The sequence below is a fragment of the Nanorana parkeri genome, unplaced genomic scaffold, assembly GCF_000935625.1.
Source record: "Nanorana parkeri isolate BGI_ZX_2015 unplaced genomic scaffold, ASM93562v1 scaffold945, whole genome shotgun sequence".
Lineage (NCBI taxonomy): Eukaryota > Metazoa > Chordata > Amphibia > Anura > Dicroglossidae > Nanorana > Nanorana parkeri.
In genome coordinates this window covers 577,856-594,983 of record NW_017307213.1, presented here as the reverse complement: position 1 = coordinate 594,983, position 17,128 = coordinate 577,856, and the positions used below count along the sequence as shown (strand labels likewise).

Sequence of the window (17,128 nt, the reverse complement as noted above, 5' to 3'; positions counted from 1 at the left end):
TCCCTCCCAACAAAAAATCTTAATTTCCCCAAATCCCCTCTCTCAGCACTAATCTTCACCTTCCTCCCAAATCCCCCTTCCCTCTCAGTACAGATTATGCCCCCCACAAATCAGTAGTGTGGTGAGCAAGGGTATTCCTCCCAGGCTCCATCTTAACTTGTGACACTTTGCAGCTGTGATGATCGGGCTCCGCTCCGGGCCGCCTCGGGCGGGCTGACTGCAGTGACGGCCGCTCCGCGTTCCACTGTGGAACGCAGAAGCCGCTCGACTTCCTGATTGTAAGGCGAGCGGCTTGCGTTCCACGCTGGAACGCGGAAGTCGCTCGTTGCGGCCAGAGGTTCCTCCCACTTACTGGGGCTATTTAAAGCCCCAGCTGAGGCAGTATGGTGTTCTATGATTGCAGTCTGAACGCCTGCTGCCTCTTGAACCCCTACAAGGACATCTGCACCCTGCTGTAGTTCCAGACCTTGCTTCGCCCGGACTCACACCCTGCGGCTGCTCTACCACTACTGCTACAAACTGCAAGTATAGCTCCAGTTGGAGCCTAATAGAGACTGCCAAATATCCTTCATGCATGCTCCCCTGCTGGACTGTACAAGTGTGATTTAACTCGGGGAAAACTTGTTTGCCTACCTACAGACCTGTTCTGGGCTACTACCAGGGTACTCAAGTGCACCATTTACTTTGCGAATATTATACACTCAGATGCTATGAAGTAATAGCATTGCTAATTCATTTTTGTTGATTTCACTGGCTGTGATGCAAGAGTCTCAAACTCCCCCTTAAGACTGGGAGCGACGCCTGAGACTCACGCCTGAGAAGCCTAACTCCCAACTCTCTTTACATCCGTCCGCAGTTGCGCTCCACACCGGAATCCCTTAGTAGGCGTAACAGCAGCTGAGGAGCAGCCAGGGAAGCTTCCCTCAGCACTTTTACCTCAATGACAGTGTGGTGGGAGAAATGCCCGCTGGTTCAGTGGCAGACAGTCACAACAAGGGGACACAGGGCACCTGACAGTTTCAAAGTGAGTCTGTCCCTAGACAAGGGGGGACAGAGTAGGTTTCCCCTCATTGGCATACAATGGAAAAGCCAGGCTTCTGGATTTTCTACCCTTTGTTAGGGCAGACAGTGTTCACATTTAGTTTACAACTGATAACGAGATGTGCTAACATAATACAGGCAGAGTTCATTATGGTAAACATTAATTCCAGCTCCCATACATAGCAGAGGAAAAATCACTTTTGGAGTTTTCAGAAAAGAGCCAGTAAAACGGAAGCCTCAAAAACTGAGTGATCACAAACTGCTGATGGCTTCCCCCTGCAGAGAACTGTGACTGTCAGTCATTCCTCCCTGCAGCGATTCCCCTTTCTCCATTTCTCCAGTGCTTATTGGTGGGACAGACACGGGAGGGAGCAGACACAGCTGGCTCTGGCTTTAGAGAGGCAGAGCCAGCTGCCATGTCAGTCAGGCAACGGGGTGGATCCAGTGGCGTAACAATCGTCCCACCAATGGGGCCCGGCCAGATGCCGAGTGGGTCGCTATGGCATCCTCTGCTGCTGGCTGTCACTGGCGGCTCTGAAGAAGAATGCGCTGCTGTTCAGATCACTGACTGTAATCTGTGCTGCAGTGTGTTCGTCTCCAGAGCCGCTGCTGAGTCAATGAGAGCCAGCAGCGGCGGTGGAGGAGGCCGGACCTGGCAAGGGAGGAGGAGGCAGGGCCCGTGATCGACAGCAGGGGAGGAGGCAGGGCACGGTGATGGAGAAGGAGGCGGGCTCGGCGACGGAGGCCCATCAGCGAGCATGGAGGAAGAGGAGGCGGACAGGTAAGAAGTGCGACCCGCCCACCTGAGGGTGACCCTGCAGAGCCCCCCATAGAGAGGGGTCACCCTCAGGTGGGCTGTGTGGCATCTCAAGTGGGCTATGCAAGGGTTATAACTAGAAATCACAGGGCCCCATACAAAATTTTGCTATGGGGCCCTGTGATTTCTAGTTACGCCCCTGGGTGGATCCCAACAATATTGTCGGGATCCTTCCTGGCTGCAAGCGCAGCTCTACGCTGTCAGCATAATGCAGGCAGTAGCGTGCTATTTGCTGAATTTGGGTCACAGGAGTACATTAGTAGATGTACTTCTGTGATTCAAAAGAGAAGCAAAGCCAAAAAAAGGTTTGGTTTTAGTTCTCTATTAAGCTGGCTATCTATCTTCTGTCTCTTTGTGTATCTATCTTTTTAATTAGAAATTACTTTAACAGGAAGACCTCTGAGCACTGGCAGTACTATGGATAATACAGTGATAGGTACTGTAACTACATAGTTGAAGACAAATGGCATAATGCGTATCTGAACAATGTCCTCATTACTCCCAGGGCAGGACAATGCTTCCTGAGCTAGTTCTTACTCCCTCCTATTACCTTTAATGTCTTCTAGGAATGTCCAACTAATGAGGAACCCACATCCAGGTCTTTCTGCCAAGCAAAAGTTACGAGCCATCCATCTTTTCTGAGCAAATCTGTGTGTTTGTTTAACTGGAGTTATGCTATAGCTTATGCCATCAAGCTACTGCGTACTACTATACTATTCATATCTTCTCAGAGCCTGTATAAAAACTGAGGTTGACCACTCTCTGCATGGTGCCACATTTGTGTTTTCAATCATCTGAAAATTAAAGCCAGTTTTTCATAAGTCATTTTTCCTATTTGTCTTTTTTTGTGATGGAGCCTTTAGATCTTTGTGGACTTCATTAATACTGGACCTGCTGTATCAAATGCTGTTTAACTGAGCAGCACCCCTGATTATAATATTGTTCCAAATCACATTCTAATTAGCATTTGATTAATTAAGTTATTAATGGAAAGCCTAACTGAATTTTAGTTTTAAATCAGGTAAATACATTCTCGGTGCATCAAAACAAAAGATGCAAAAAAGTTGTTTTCTTTACAAAGCAGCCACAACCATAGTAGAAAAGTGTGTCCCCTGCCAGCATGCTGTAGAGAAGGACCGTTAGGGCTTATTCACACTGTAGTGTCTCGCTAAACACATGGGGTCCGTGCATTTAGCGTGTGCTATTGTGCCGCACCACACGTCTTTGATTCTTAATGGCACCCCAATGCACCTGCTGGCAAGCGTGTGTTGCAGTGCTGTGCAACATGCAACAGTACAACAACGTGCGTAGCTTTGTTATGCAATTAAAAAAGTAGTGCATTTTACCTGCACGGCAATGCAGCACACAATGTTGTATGGCGCTGCAATGAACGCCCACTGAGAGGTGCATTGCGGTGCCATTGAGAATCAACAGCAACACAATGCACTAAGCATGCGGTGCTGTGCATTGTGCGATAGAGTGTGCTGAACGGCCAGATGCCATGCATTTAATGCAATGGTGTAGTGTAAATAGGCCTTAGTCTCTATAAAAAAGAAGTGATCTCTCTCTAGAGGTCTGCCCCCTGCGGTTTCACCAATATAGTTCTGCAGCCAACAAAGCTTATGATTCCTCTTGATTGGAGAGCTCTAAGTCTAACTCAACAGGCAGTGTGTGGAACTTCTGCAGAGAGACCACTGTTTCCTCACAGAGCAAAGGACCCTCTCCGCAGCATGCTGGCAGGGGACATGCTTTTCTACTAACGCTGTGGTTGCTTTCTAAAGGACTATATAACATTTAACACCTTTTGTTTTGATGCACCTGCAATGTATTTATCGGATTTAAATCAGTTTTGCCATTCAAATCATTATAATTGTTTCCAAAATGCAATACAACACAATGTATCTGAGACTTCACATTACATTGTGAATGGGCCCATACAGAAAGACCTGTAAGCACTTGCGGTACTGTGGATAATAACATCAATAGGTACTGTACTACTCAGTTGAAGATAAATAGTATAATGTGTATCTGAACAATGTCCTCATTTCTCCCAGGAGCACAGGGTCCCCTTGTCTTTGCCCTTTGACCGCTAGTAACACAGTAATTGCATTTGTATAGATTGAGGCCTCATGAACGATCCTGAGAATCTTGGGAGATAAACCCATTGTCATTTTCTAACTACTTCAAGTAAAGCAATTACAGTGTATACAGTGTAACCACTAGGGATCAGATTAATTTCTGTATTAGAGCTCTTAATGAACTCTTTAATTAGCTTTTCATCTGTAAAAATCATGCACAGAACTAGGTGAAATCCACCTACATCTGAAGAAATTCTTTTCGTCACCCTGATAGAAAAGATTCCAGACTAAAATTCTTTACCAAAGGAGGTGTTGATGGCTAGGGGTGTAAGTACATTTATATGTGGCTCAAGTAGCTTTCCTATTAGAAAAGGCATCTCCAGCTATAATTAGTAGGATTTGTCAGCGCAGTGATTGATTCAGAGAAATAATTCAACCGCCACTAATTGTGTCAAGATAAAATCATTTGTAAGTTTGGGCTAGGCTTTTTATTTGCCTTTCTCAAGCAATTAGCATAAGGAAGGATTAAGCTTTGGTGATTTTTCAACCTGTACTTACTATATTGCTAAAGCTGGGTATACACAGTTCTATTATTTTTTTCATCCTGTGGGCTGAATGAAAAAAATAGAACAGATTCCTTCATCAACGCTTACGAGCGTTGAACGAGGAATCCCCTGCTGCTTCAATTGTATTTTGACAACGGCCTGCAGCTGACTGGTTGCCTGCTCCATTCGACCGAGAATTTTCCAACCGGCTCTTCATACAGCTGATGGACGGATGCCGGGGCGGAAGGGTAATGACAGTAGCACCCATGCAGTGAATTTCGGCTGGTTGATCAGGAACCAGCCGAAATTTGCATCGTGTATAGCCTACTTAAGTCATGTTTCAACAGAGAAGCAAAGAAAATGTGCCCTGTGCCCACTATGACAGTAACATACCATTAGACTGCAGTAATAGAGCCTGGATATAAGATTTTATCACTGGCTCCTTCATTCATTGGAGAGAAATGAACACTTGGAGGATGCCATTGTAAATTTGGACCTCTACAGGCAACAATAGATGGACCTTAACCTCATTGTTGAAAAATGGCTGTTAAAGGTGAACTCTAGCCTTACGTCCCATCTTGCACAGTGTACTGTCCTGTAATGAAATTGCTTACTCTGATTTGACTGCACACTGTGAGCTTCTCATAATCTTTACAAGCAGTATAAAACCTTAAACAAGCCGCCCTGACCTCTTTAGCTGTTTGTACTGTGAAGTATTTCATTCTCAAAGATCTTCCAAGGTAACAAGTGCTCCGTTACCAACAGCATAGAAACACCTGCTGTGTGATTACATTAAAAGGTGGACAGGATGCCAGGATTAATTTTTCCACAATGCTTTTAGGTGCAGAGGTAAATGAGGACTTCAAAAATTACCCTTACTGCTTATTTAAAATATGTAACATAGTCTTGGCACAGGTTTACTTTAAATTTTACTGACTGGCTCATTTGTCCACCATCAGAGCAGAGCATGCTGACTTTTCATGCTGTAGAATAATATTCTCTGGGAATCCATTACTTCCAGTCTCATAAGCCCTTTTTATTTTCAGTGGTTTGAAAACATTACAATTCCAGACTTAGCCTGATGAAATCCCAGGCTGTCCCAGGAATAGCAGCATGGTTTTATAATAAATGGGATAGATTCAATACCTTTAACTGTGTACATGCTGCTGCCATTTCCTCACTGACAGAATTCATCTTTCTGTTTCTTTCAGCGACAGAAAAAGGATGTCTGTGATTGTCCGGACTGCATCAGGGAATCTCAGGCTCTATTGCAAAGGAGCAGTAAGTTTCCTGTCATTTGTGTTCCCTGCTGTGATATATTCATGTGTGTACCAAGTAACCAGGTATTTCACTTACAGAGCAACTAGCTCCCTTTACACTGATCACTGTTTTTTTTGTGTGTGTGCTGGAACTTCAGCCCTGTAATTCTTTTTATTTCATTGGTTTTCTAAGCTTGGAGCCATGGCATTCTGAAAAGGTTTTTCTTAGTAGCCTTGGACATAATTTGCCATATTACATAAAGGGGTCTATTCACGAAGCTGCCGAAGGATCTAGCCGTAGCTTCGGCTAGCTTTGGCCCCAGTGAACATGCTGAGCATGTTCGGCCGACCCGAAGCCATGTGAACCAAGCCGATGTACAGCTGATTTCAGCCGATGTACGGCTGAAATTAGACGTACCAGCCTGAAGTGAATAGCCGAACAGTGTTCGGCTCACTTCACTTCAGGTCGGTCATTCACTCGGCTGCCTACGGCAGCTTAGTGAATAGACCCCAAAGTGTTCTTATTCTTGAATGCAGTAACCCATAGAAACCAATCAGAAATACCCATAGAAACCAATCAGAATTAATTTTGCAGAAGTTAGACTAATAGAAAAAACTGTCTTAAAAATTTGTAGGCGCAAAGACCAAAATGTCATTCTAAATAACCGCAGAGTTTTATCTTTGTTATTAGTCTTTTTTTAAGTGTTCTTGCGACATATTAAAGGAGAACTATGGGGTTAAGGCTTTTCCCCATAGTTCTCCTTAGGATAACGGGAGGACACAAACTAGCGTCCTCCCGTCACCCTAAGCTCAGTAGTAGAGCTGTAGCTTGCGGTATACTGAGGCGCAGCAGCTGAATCGGATCCCGACAATTATGTCTGGATACGCCCAGCTGCGTGACTGACAGCTGGCTCTGCCTATATAGAGGCAGAGCCAGCTGTACCCTCTCCCGTCCAATCCGCCAGTTAGCGCTGGCGGATCGGAGCGGGGAGGAGGGAATCCAGCCCCTCCCCTGTCACGGCAGAGAGCTGTGACAGGATCGAGAGGTGAGCGAACGCCGGTATGTGTTTGCTCACTTCTCGATCTACTGAGCCGACCTGTGACAGTCTCATTGTCACAGGTCGGCAAGAACTATGAGGTGAGTGAAAAGCACTCACCTCATAGTTCTCCTTTAATGTTTGCGACTCACTGCACATGTTTTGTGACATTTCAACTGGGCAGTATTTGTATACAGCATTTACAACAGACGCACATCCTAGAAGTTCTCCTGAGCACTTCTTAAATTATCGCAAAGATGACTCATACCCTCAAGTCAGCTGAGCACTTGGGAACTATTCAGCTGTCATCCAAGAGGTTACGAGCTAGCTTACGACAATTTAGAGACAGTTCTCCTTATGAAGGCATCTAGGAATAAAACATAAACTAAGATAATAAATCTGTCCCTGTATGCACTAGAAATAAGGGATACAGCAGTTTGAGAGTCGCTGATGATTTAACAACATTGATAAATTCCCCCCATTATGATTGGCTGTTATGGCTTACTGCATGGAAAATTCAAACTCCTTGCTGAGCAAGGCACATTGACACAAACAATCCCGTTGCTGGAGGCGGCTTGAAAGATAGTCAGATACATCCTAGCTGATTCTGTGCTGGCTTATACATTATATTGCAGTACATTTTGCTCACTGTACATTGAAGGGAGCATAGCTTGCACTGACCTTTAGAGTTTACTGAAAATAAAGGCAAGCACACATTGGATTGAGTGAAATGGACTGTATTGCAAAAGGCTTCCAGGAAAAAGACAATGTCAGACAAGGCACAGCAAGCAGTTTTGTTGCCTTGTGGTCACTTCAACATTCCCTCTGAACTCTTGTTAATACATCTTGAAACTATGTCCTAGGGTTCACAGCCACCATTAACAGATTTCTGAAAAGGTTCTGCCCAGGCTGTCTTTGTATAGGTGCCTGTAGGTTGCACTAGGGCTTTACATTTTTTGGGGACTTCAGCAGGAAGATTACAGTGTCCCAGCTCTACCCACTTCTTGGCCATTGTAAGTGTGTCTTCTTTTCTCATCCTCTCCGGGTTTTAAATTTGTTTATAGCTTACAGAATCTTGGTTCAAGATTGGGTGTCCGTAGCACTTTCGCCACCTGAGGCTGGGGGGAGGGGTTGTGCGGTGCTCTGCCTGCTGCCCCCTCCACATGACCCAAAAAGATGCCACCTGAGAAAACAGCCCCAGGTTGCCACATTATAGTTGTGGTGGCTGCATTTGTTTTTATTTATTAGGCTAAAAACATTTTTTTTTTAGCAAGTACAGAAACTACCCTGTTTATCTTGCCAGAAATGCAGTGTCCTTATCACTTCCTGTGAGATGCGCTACAAGCAAAAACAAGGTTTTCTTTCTTGTGTAAATGATACTAATCCCCTCACCTTCCATGTAATAGAGAGCAAGGGCAGACATGTTTGAAGTCCAGACAGGGTGGCAGCCATGGCCCCCTCCATAGAAACAGTAACGCGAGTAAACGTAGCCACCCTTAAACAGGAATTATGTCATTTGCAGCATTACCAGGTGAAAAGAAAGCCTTAAAAATAGTGGAGCCACCATACCTAAAGACCAGCGAGCAGTGTTCTAAAACATTTTTGGTTTTGGGTTTATTAAGATAATGTATAAAGTGAAGAATCAATACGAGCCAATCACAATTTATTGCATATTGATGTGACTTTAGTACACTGTGAACGTCACCATAGCCATTCGTAATATCTTTATAAATAAGCCCACAAGTACATTACTATCTGAGGTCCACTCACACTGTGGTCAATAGCACTCATACTAGATTAAAAAAAAATCACATGGATTTAGAACCTTTGTGTATTCAGTTTTGGTGAGCAAACGGCAAACGAGACATTTTCCTCTTGAAATCCAAAATCAGTTTTACCGTTTTCCAGGTTGCCAATTTCAAAATAAAACAAAATGTGTTACTAGGGAGCTTGTTGTATGTACAATTTGAAGTGACATTAAATAATGCCATAAAACTAATAGAGGCTCCACGGGAGGTTTTGGAATATGTTTCCCAGAAATCTGACCACCAAAACCAAGTAGCTTTTTTCTATAACATTTCTGCCATGCCGCAGAACATCACATCACACTTACTCACCATGCAGTGGAGATCTCCAAAGCACTGTGCTGTATTATTTATTATGTGATGCTGCGATAACATATGAACTTTTCTCAGCTCCACCTGAATATACCAAGTTCAGAATTCATAAACAGGGGCAAATGTTCTTAAGGCAAATCTTTGCACAGACCATGAAACACCATCCGCTGCCCCAATGTTAAAGTGTATGTATAGCAAAAACCTATTTTTTCAATTTTGGATAGATTAGGGATTTAAAGATTTCCCTTTACTTCCTATTTGAGAGAACACAACAGGAAGTAACATTTTTACAAAGTGAGGGGAATTTCCTTCAGTCACCAGAAGTTGTTACCAAAACATGCATCCCAATTTGAAGATTTTCCTTTACCTCTTGTTCTGGTGACAAATCTACATAGCGAGAACACAGACAGCATTGAAAACTGATCAGGGTTATAATATTTCCCTACCCCAACCAAAATAAAAAAATGTAAATTTGGCTATATGTACACTTTAATGATTGTACATAGGTACATTGAGGATAGCATTGCAGATCCCCATATTTTCTCCTTTGTCAACTCTGCATTGTATTATTACAGCAGTGTTGGCATCATCATGTTGGATTTCATTGGGAGAGCTCTGTAAACTGTATCATACAACCCTGGACAAACACTTGAAAATGATCAGCATGCTTCTGCGATAACGTCTGTTTACATTATGCAGGCTATCATGGACATTGCAGGAGATTATTATTGTTGTTATTATACAGGATTTATATAGCACCATTAGTTTGCGCTGCGCTTTACGATAAAGGGAAGACATTGCAGTTACAATACAAATCAAGACAAGATGGTAAGGTGGGCCCTGCCCGTGAGAGCTTACAATCTAGAATTAGAAGCCTTTAGAGGCCGGAGTATCCACTGTCAGCCAGCCATAACGCAGTACAGGTTACCAATCACGGTTCAGACAGCACTGCCACTCGGTCCATGTCTGGACCGTGGACCCCTGGTAGATACAATACAATAATACATATAATACAATAATATGTACATTTACACATTACTTAGCAGGCATTTACTTAACATGAAAAGATATGTGATGCTAGGTTTGCTTTAACACAGATAGTGAGCAGTTGCAAGACTGAGAAGGGCTGGTTACTGCAGACTCTTCAGTCATGCAGCGTAAATGCATGTACAAGGGTATAATTGGCCAGATTGGGGAAAAGATTATGGAAGGTTTCGAGTCACCAAAATGAGATCTGCTACCAAACCTCATTCTCGGGCATAGATCTGCATGTCTATGGCCACCCTTGCTGTGAATGAATGTACTATGTGTATAATGACTAAATAAGGTGAATAACTTAAAACAAGTGAGTTTTTATTCTGCACTGATAAGGATGAGCTTAATTTATTCTGCTCCACTTCATTGAGATCACATAGCAGTGATAAAACATCTTTATGGGCAACCACCCTCCATGGGTTACTATTACTGGTGATTTATACATGGGATTTATCCTGTGTGTCACAATGACTTATGGCTGCTGTAGGCTTGATACAAACCAGAGGCAACATATCAAAGAAAGTCTTTTGTCTTTGTTTTAATTTGTCTGCAAGAAAAAGATAAAGATCCTATTTCCATTATACATGTTACGCTTATGTATATATCAAACCAAGCAGGGCATTTTCCCAGCCATGCCCTTCTAGAGCCATGTACATAATGCCTTGTTCATACACAATCTTTCAGCATTCCACAACTTTTACTTATTGCCTTCCCTGCTTAATATCAACCAACTCTGTGACATTTCAGTGATTTAACTGCGGATTGTTAATTAAGCTGATTTTGTGCTTGATTATCTAGATACATGTAACTCCATTAGAGAGAAGATGATAAAAATGCCATTTTTAAATGTAGAACAGAGGTTGCTGACCGAGACTTGATTTAAAAATACTCCAGGTTTTATTGCCGCTTTCAATTATTCCCTATGTGCTGATATGTTTAAAGCTGAGCTCCAGGCAAAAAGCTGAATGTACAGTTGCAATACATGTAAGTGAATATTCTTACCTGTTACAATATTAGTAATTATATTTGGTCAGTCTTGTGACCTGTGCACCCCTGCCAGACAACAGAGTCACAGCATGGTCATCACTCTGCTCTCCCCAAAAGCTATGAGTGAAACTTGTTAGAGGGAGAAGACTAAGTGGGTGATGCATGAACTCTTACTTTGATAAAGTTTTAACCTGGCATTGCTTCCATGGTGCGGTCTCTATTCTTCATACAAGGATCAGTAGACTGTGGTTGGGTTAAGCCCAAGAGGTGATCCAGCATTGGGGATTTGGGCCTCTGTGCAGACAGTGGACCTTCTTGTTTTGTTTTGTGCTATGTCCAACATCGTTTTTTATTTTAATTTTCCTGCAACCCCACCCAATAGGCTATAAGCTTGACCGCATTGTTGAATGCAGTAGAGCATGTTGGCTTATACTGCTAGCCTCATTACTCCCAATGTTACGGTCTGGGACCGGGGCACTAGGGTATGTGAGCTCCAGGGTTTGAGGAGTTGGTAGGAGTCACAGACAGGAGGGATATCTGGGATGTTGGTCACAGGGAGAGAGGAACTAATGGTCTGTGCGTTCTCAGGACGCACTAGAGGCGCAGAATCTAAGAAGGGCCAGGTATTCGACAGAGCCTCTAGTGGTGAGGGTGATTGGCTGCTGGACACCTTCCAGGTTGCGGCCCTCTAGCGCACCCACACAGATGCAAAGGACTAGTCGAAGCACCGGGGAACTGGATACAAACAACAGGTAGGGAAGAAACTTGTAACCAAGAGAAGGAAGATAGGAACAGTGGCACACAATGAGAGAAAGAGAAAGTCACAAGCAAAAGGTGCAAAATGCACAGCCCAACAGCAGAGTATACTGAAGAGGGTAGCTAAACAAGGACACTCGGGAAGGGTAAGTAGCTTAGAGGCACACCTAAGAGCAGGAAGGTGTAACGTACAAAAGTAAGCAGGAGATGTGCGTTGCACATGCATACAAAGAAGCAGGATAACAGAGAGATAAGTACATAAAGAAGCACAAAGGGATGTATGCACCCAGTGGGTGTACAGACAAGGACAAATCCAACACAGTCACAAGGTAAGAGAGGAGCACAGAAGTAAAGGGGTGACAGCAAAGCATAGGAAGATACACTGGAAGGTAAGTGTCGGAACTGAAGTACAAGAAAGCAAGCAAATAGGAGGAAGCAACACACAAAGGCTGGAGAGGAAAACCACAGTAGAAGTGAGGCAATGAAGGCAGTATAGAGAGACTCACAGCACACAGGTGAAAGCAATTACGGTCTGCAGCAATATACTAAAGGTGACCACTGAAATACTATAGTAGGGGCGCAAGAAGCAAAGCAGGGGATAACGCCAAGCAGGGATACCAGCTGGTACAGGGAAGCCAAAGGCACAAGGATCCAATAGCAAGCATAGGGAATAAGATCCCAGGGATCGCTAGAGCCACAAGGGGTACGGAACAAGGCAAAATACTTGTTGCTCGCATGAAGAGCAACAAGTGAGGAAGTCCTAAATAGGGGAGGAGGAAAGCAGATTGGCTGCAGCCTTGTGATACACCATAGGCTGACAGCCCAGAACCAGGGAGCAAAGCAAAAATCCGGCACGGATTTCCGGATATTATGACACCCAGGCTGGCCTTAGATTTTTAAATACTTATGCTAGCTTTGTTTTAAGTGAAATATATACAGTATATATAAAATATATCTAAACCCAAACACTAAAATCTAATATAAGGTTTAACATGCTGACCAATTGAGTGCAAGATTTAAAATGACATCGGGAGTCACTTGCTCCTGCATGTCCCAGTGCTTGAACTGCCGACTGTAAAGGTGCCCATACACTGGTCGAATCTTGTGTGGGGCTGTCGACTCCCTTTCAGCCAGCATTCCTCGATCAGCTGATCGAAGGAGCCGGCTGGAACATTTTCGATCGATCAGAACCAGCAGCCAATGAGCTACCCGCTCTGGTCAGGTATTCTGACAGGGCCAGCGGCTCCTGTCAGAATACAATTGAAACAGCAGGATTCTTCGATCGACACACTGCTTGTGTTGATGGAGGAATTGGGTAATTTTTTCATTCAGCCCGTGGGTTCAACGAAAAAAATTGATAGGTGCATGGCCAGCCTAAGTCAGCGCCAGCGCTAAACCCAGGAGCTGACTGTGCCTGATCCTGCTACAGACTGAAAAGTTTGCAAACAACTGTTATTTATGATCAATTATTCTGGATGATCTAAATGACATTTGTGTTTACTGCATGAGCAATACATTATTGTTATGCTAACAATTTACATAAACCAGTTTCTTCCCTGTGTAGCAACCAAAAGGGAATAAAGTTCTCCTCAAGAAAAATGTAGATGTTTCCTTTGAGTTTTTCTATTTCACTATGTTGCATAAAAAAAACTCACTTATGTGATATATTTTTAATCAGCGAACTTGCCATTTGGGGAAAATATATATGGCTGCGGAAATTGCATAAAAGTTATGCTGTCGAAAAATAACAGGAAATGCATAATTTTCTACTTCTTCACTATTTTCTTTTAATATAAGCCTAGGAAACCAAAATGTATCCAATCTGTACCAAAGGTTCTGTAAGGTGTTGAACCAAGACAGTGCCAAAAATGCACAGCGGCTTAAGGGGTATGGAAAAATCCTTGGGGGCTGAAATGGTTAATGTAATTATCAAATGTGGTTACCAATCTTTCTACATTTTCAGCTTTCGTTGACATAATTAAACTAGCTTGGTAACTCTACCATAAAGACCTTTTTTCAGGCAATACTTGTTAAAGGGTGTCAATGGCCTTCCAGCTTTGCTGCTACAGTATGTTGTCACCCTGTCACATACCCACATGTTGAGACAAAAAAGCATCTGTGACAACACATATTACACAGTCAATCATGCTACCAAAATAGCCCATGACTTCCCGTGAGGAATCCCTAACTATCCCTATACATGCAGTTGCATGTAGTAGCAATTGTTTGCACAAATTTGGAGCATTGTAATACCATTAGCAATTAATCATTAAGGTGACACTAAACTCAGAAGTTAAATCTAAAAAATGCATTCAAGTACCCTAACGATTAACACAAATGTATCTTATTTGTGCGTCACTCATCTGTAGATCCTCAAATTATCCCTGAATTCATGCTGACACTGTCCTTCCTTCTGGAGAATGGCTACTTTTGTTCCCCATGGTCTCTGTGCGTGTTGTAAAGTAGTCACCGCTCCAAGCTCAATCCCGTGGTGGACTACAATCTCAGGTTTAGTTTACTAATATGTATTGAGATTGTAGTCCATCAGGGGAGCAGGCTAGGATCTGTGACTACTTTACAACACACACACAGGGACCATGGGGAACAAAAGTAGCCACCCCCCTGAAGGAAGGAGATGAATCTAGAGATGATTTGAGGATCCACAGCAGAGTGATACACAAATAAGCAACCTTTTTTAATAGTTGGTGTACTTGAATGCATTTTAAAGATTTAACTGCTGAGTTCAGTGGCACATTAGTATATGCTACACTTCATTGTTCTGTCTAGTGAATTTTGTTGTAATAATATATATAAATGTTTATTCATCTTAATTTTTTCTTTTGAAGGATAATGTTATATTTGAGAGGTTGTCAAGAGATTCCCAGTACATGGAACATACTTTAAACCATCTGGAACAATTTGCTTCTGAAGGTAAAACATATTGCAGGGGTCATAATTACATTATTATTATTAGTAATATACCTTTAGACCTTGTCATTTTCTGTCTTGCATTCTCTGTTTCACATAAAGGTGAATACAACTTGCATTTCAACTGAAAAACATAACTTATTCTCAGTTCCCTGGGTGCTTTGTAATTCTTAAAGTGAATGTGTGTTGTTTTGTACTGTACAGGCTCCTTGTATTTATTTAATTTTTTATTCATTGAGTTCAGAGCCTTCATTTATAATATTTGTTAGCTATATTTAGCCAGGTAGATATGTAATATGAAATATTAATATTTCATATTCACCACTTGAACCCAACAGATGGAGCTCAATGCATCTTGGGGTTTTTTTCGTACCAGATTGACCTTGATTTGAAAAGAATGTGTTGTTTTAGAGTCATTCATAGTTAGCAAGACAAAAAGTAATCAGCTAGTGATGGTCTTTCTCCATAGAAATCCAAAAATGGTCTGCAAAATCAGTGGCTTGCATACACCCCAAGACAATTCTAATTTCCTAAGTGTAGGAAAGTAAGAATGAAGATGATGCAGCTCTTTAGCAACAACTCTTTTGGTGGTCAGACTGTGCCCGACTATCTGACTCAATCTAATTTCTATAGTCAACTTAATTGTTTCTAAACACTGGGTACTTATTCATGTAATGCATGCTGCATTTTGGAGCAATGACCTGCTTTTCTCATTCTGGTAAATAAAATAGGGTCAGCATACATATACCATATGACTATGTGGACACCCCTCCAAATGAATGAGTTCATGTGCACAAAACTAGGTCCATAAAAACATGGCGAGTGGCCTGCACAGAGCCCTGACCGAAACTCTACTAAACACCTTTGGGATAAATTGGAACACCAACTGTCCCCACAGGCACACTCCAAAACTTGGGGAAATCCTTCCAGAAGAGTAGAGGCTGTTATGTCCACAAAGGGGGCCAGCTCCATATTATTGCCCATGGTTTTAGAATCGGATGTCCAACAAGGTCATATAGGTGCTGGGTATTAGGCAGATGGAGGCTGGGAGTTAAATGGCTTTGAATATGTATTACAAGTTATAAGGAGGTATGTACTACACCTCGAGACATGCGGTAGATTCCATAGAAGCAAATGCATCTCACATACATTGGAGTACACCAGCAGTCAGACAGGTTCTGGTGTATTAAGCTCCTTCTGGACAGCACTCTGCGATTAGGGAGTAGACCTGAATTGATATATGTGCACAGTACTTATCTCTCCTACATCTTGTTCTGTGATTACTCCAAGTCTAATGCAGGCTGCTAGCAGACACAAAGAAATGTGTTCTGGTGATAAGCAGCAAATTATCTTCATCATAAATTTCATAGCTGATCACTTTTTGGATGAAAGCTCTGCCGGGGAAGAAATTACATTTTTATCAAATCTGACATTTGTAAGTGGATTTAAATTATGGTGTGGTTGATAAATGGCGTTGAAGTTGAAGTATTTCTCACCACTCCCATCTTTAATATACTCAACTATAGTGTCAGCCAGGCTACAACTAAGAAAAATATTGGTTTGACAGTCTTACATTCTCAGGCGGAATAGACTGACTAAACATGCAGACAAAACAAGAAAACTTGAGTGTGGGCACTTTCACTCTCCTGGTCCAAAGATTGGCTTCATATGCTTATTAATCCACTGAGCTGTGTCAGACTTTCACCCTCCTGGTCCAAAGATTGGCTTCAAATGCTTATTAATCCACTGAGCTGTGTCAATGAGAATCAATGACACATCTCCCCATCATCAAACCCGTTGTAATCCTAAACATGATTTGGCTGACTATGTTTAGCAGTATGTGTGGTTAACTCCTTCCTGCCATTTTTCGTGTTAGGAAAATGAAGAATCTGCACTTATAAGCAAGTACATTTTTAATAAGATGGTGGGAAACACCAGTTATTCCTTCTAGGGGAGCTGTGCCATAAAATCAGGCCAGGAAATTATCTAAAATATGTATTGTGTTTCCTGGTGTACTGTACATGGCAGCTAATTAGATTCTTCATTTTATATTTCTAGAGCTATAGGTACCATGTAGCTCTCTAGTAATGTGCAGCTCATGAAGCACTCTCTCTTAAATACATGTAACTTTTATATTACTGTCTCCAGAAATATACAGCTCCTATAGCACTCTCTCAGATAATATCTGGCTTTCATGTTACGCACTCTGGTAATGGTAATAGCACTCTCTTATATGCAGCTCTCATCAAGGTAATGCGCCTAGGGTAAGAGTACCTGTTATTGCTGTCTTTGGGCAAAGGGTGCAACCTGTACAACATACTTTCCTAATGCATTCCTCCTGCATTTATTTTTCAGTTATATAATTCCTGTATTGCATAGATTTATAAAATACCCCTGCACATAAGACATTTAGTTGTTAATTCCCATACATTGGAAAGCAAAGGTGCAGCATAGCAGGACACAAGATTTATGGTGAATGTGGGTGGCAAGTAGGTGAATAAAGTGCAGCAGATGGTCAAAAGAATCAA

The 17,128-nt window shown here is 42.4% G+C and overlaps 1 protein-coding gene across 1 annotated transcript in view; it reads left to right on the top strand.

The window, feature by feature from the left end:
- ATP8A2 (ATPase phospholipid transporting 8A2) overlaps positions 1 to 17,128 on the top strand; it is a gene marked incomplete at its 5' end in the record, with an annotated part of 434,715 nt that overhangs the window by 85,020 nt on the left and 332,567 nt on the right. The window contains 2 exons of the mRNA XM_018566377.1: positions 5,693 to 5,762; positions 14,519 to 14,603. Of these exons, the coding sequence (XP_018421879.1) occupies positions 5,693 to 5,762; positions 14,519 to 14,603 (155 nt within the window). The remainder of the gene's footprint in view (positions 1 to 5,692; positions 5,763 to 14,518; positions 14,604 to 17,128) is intronic.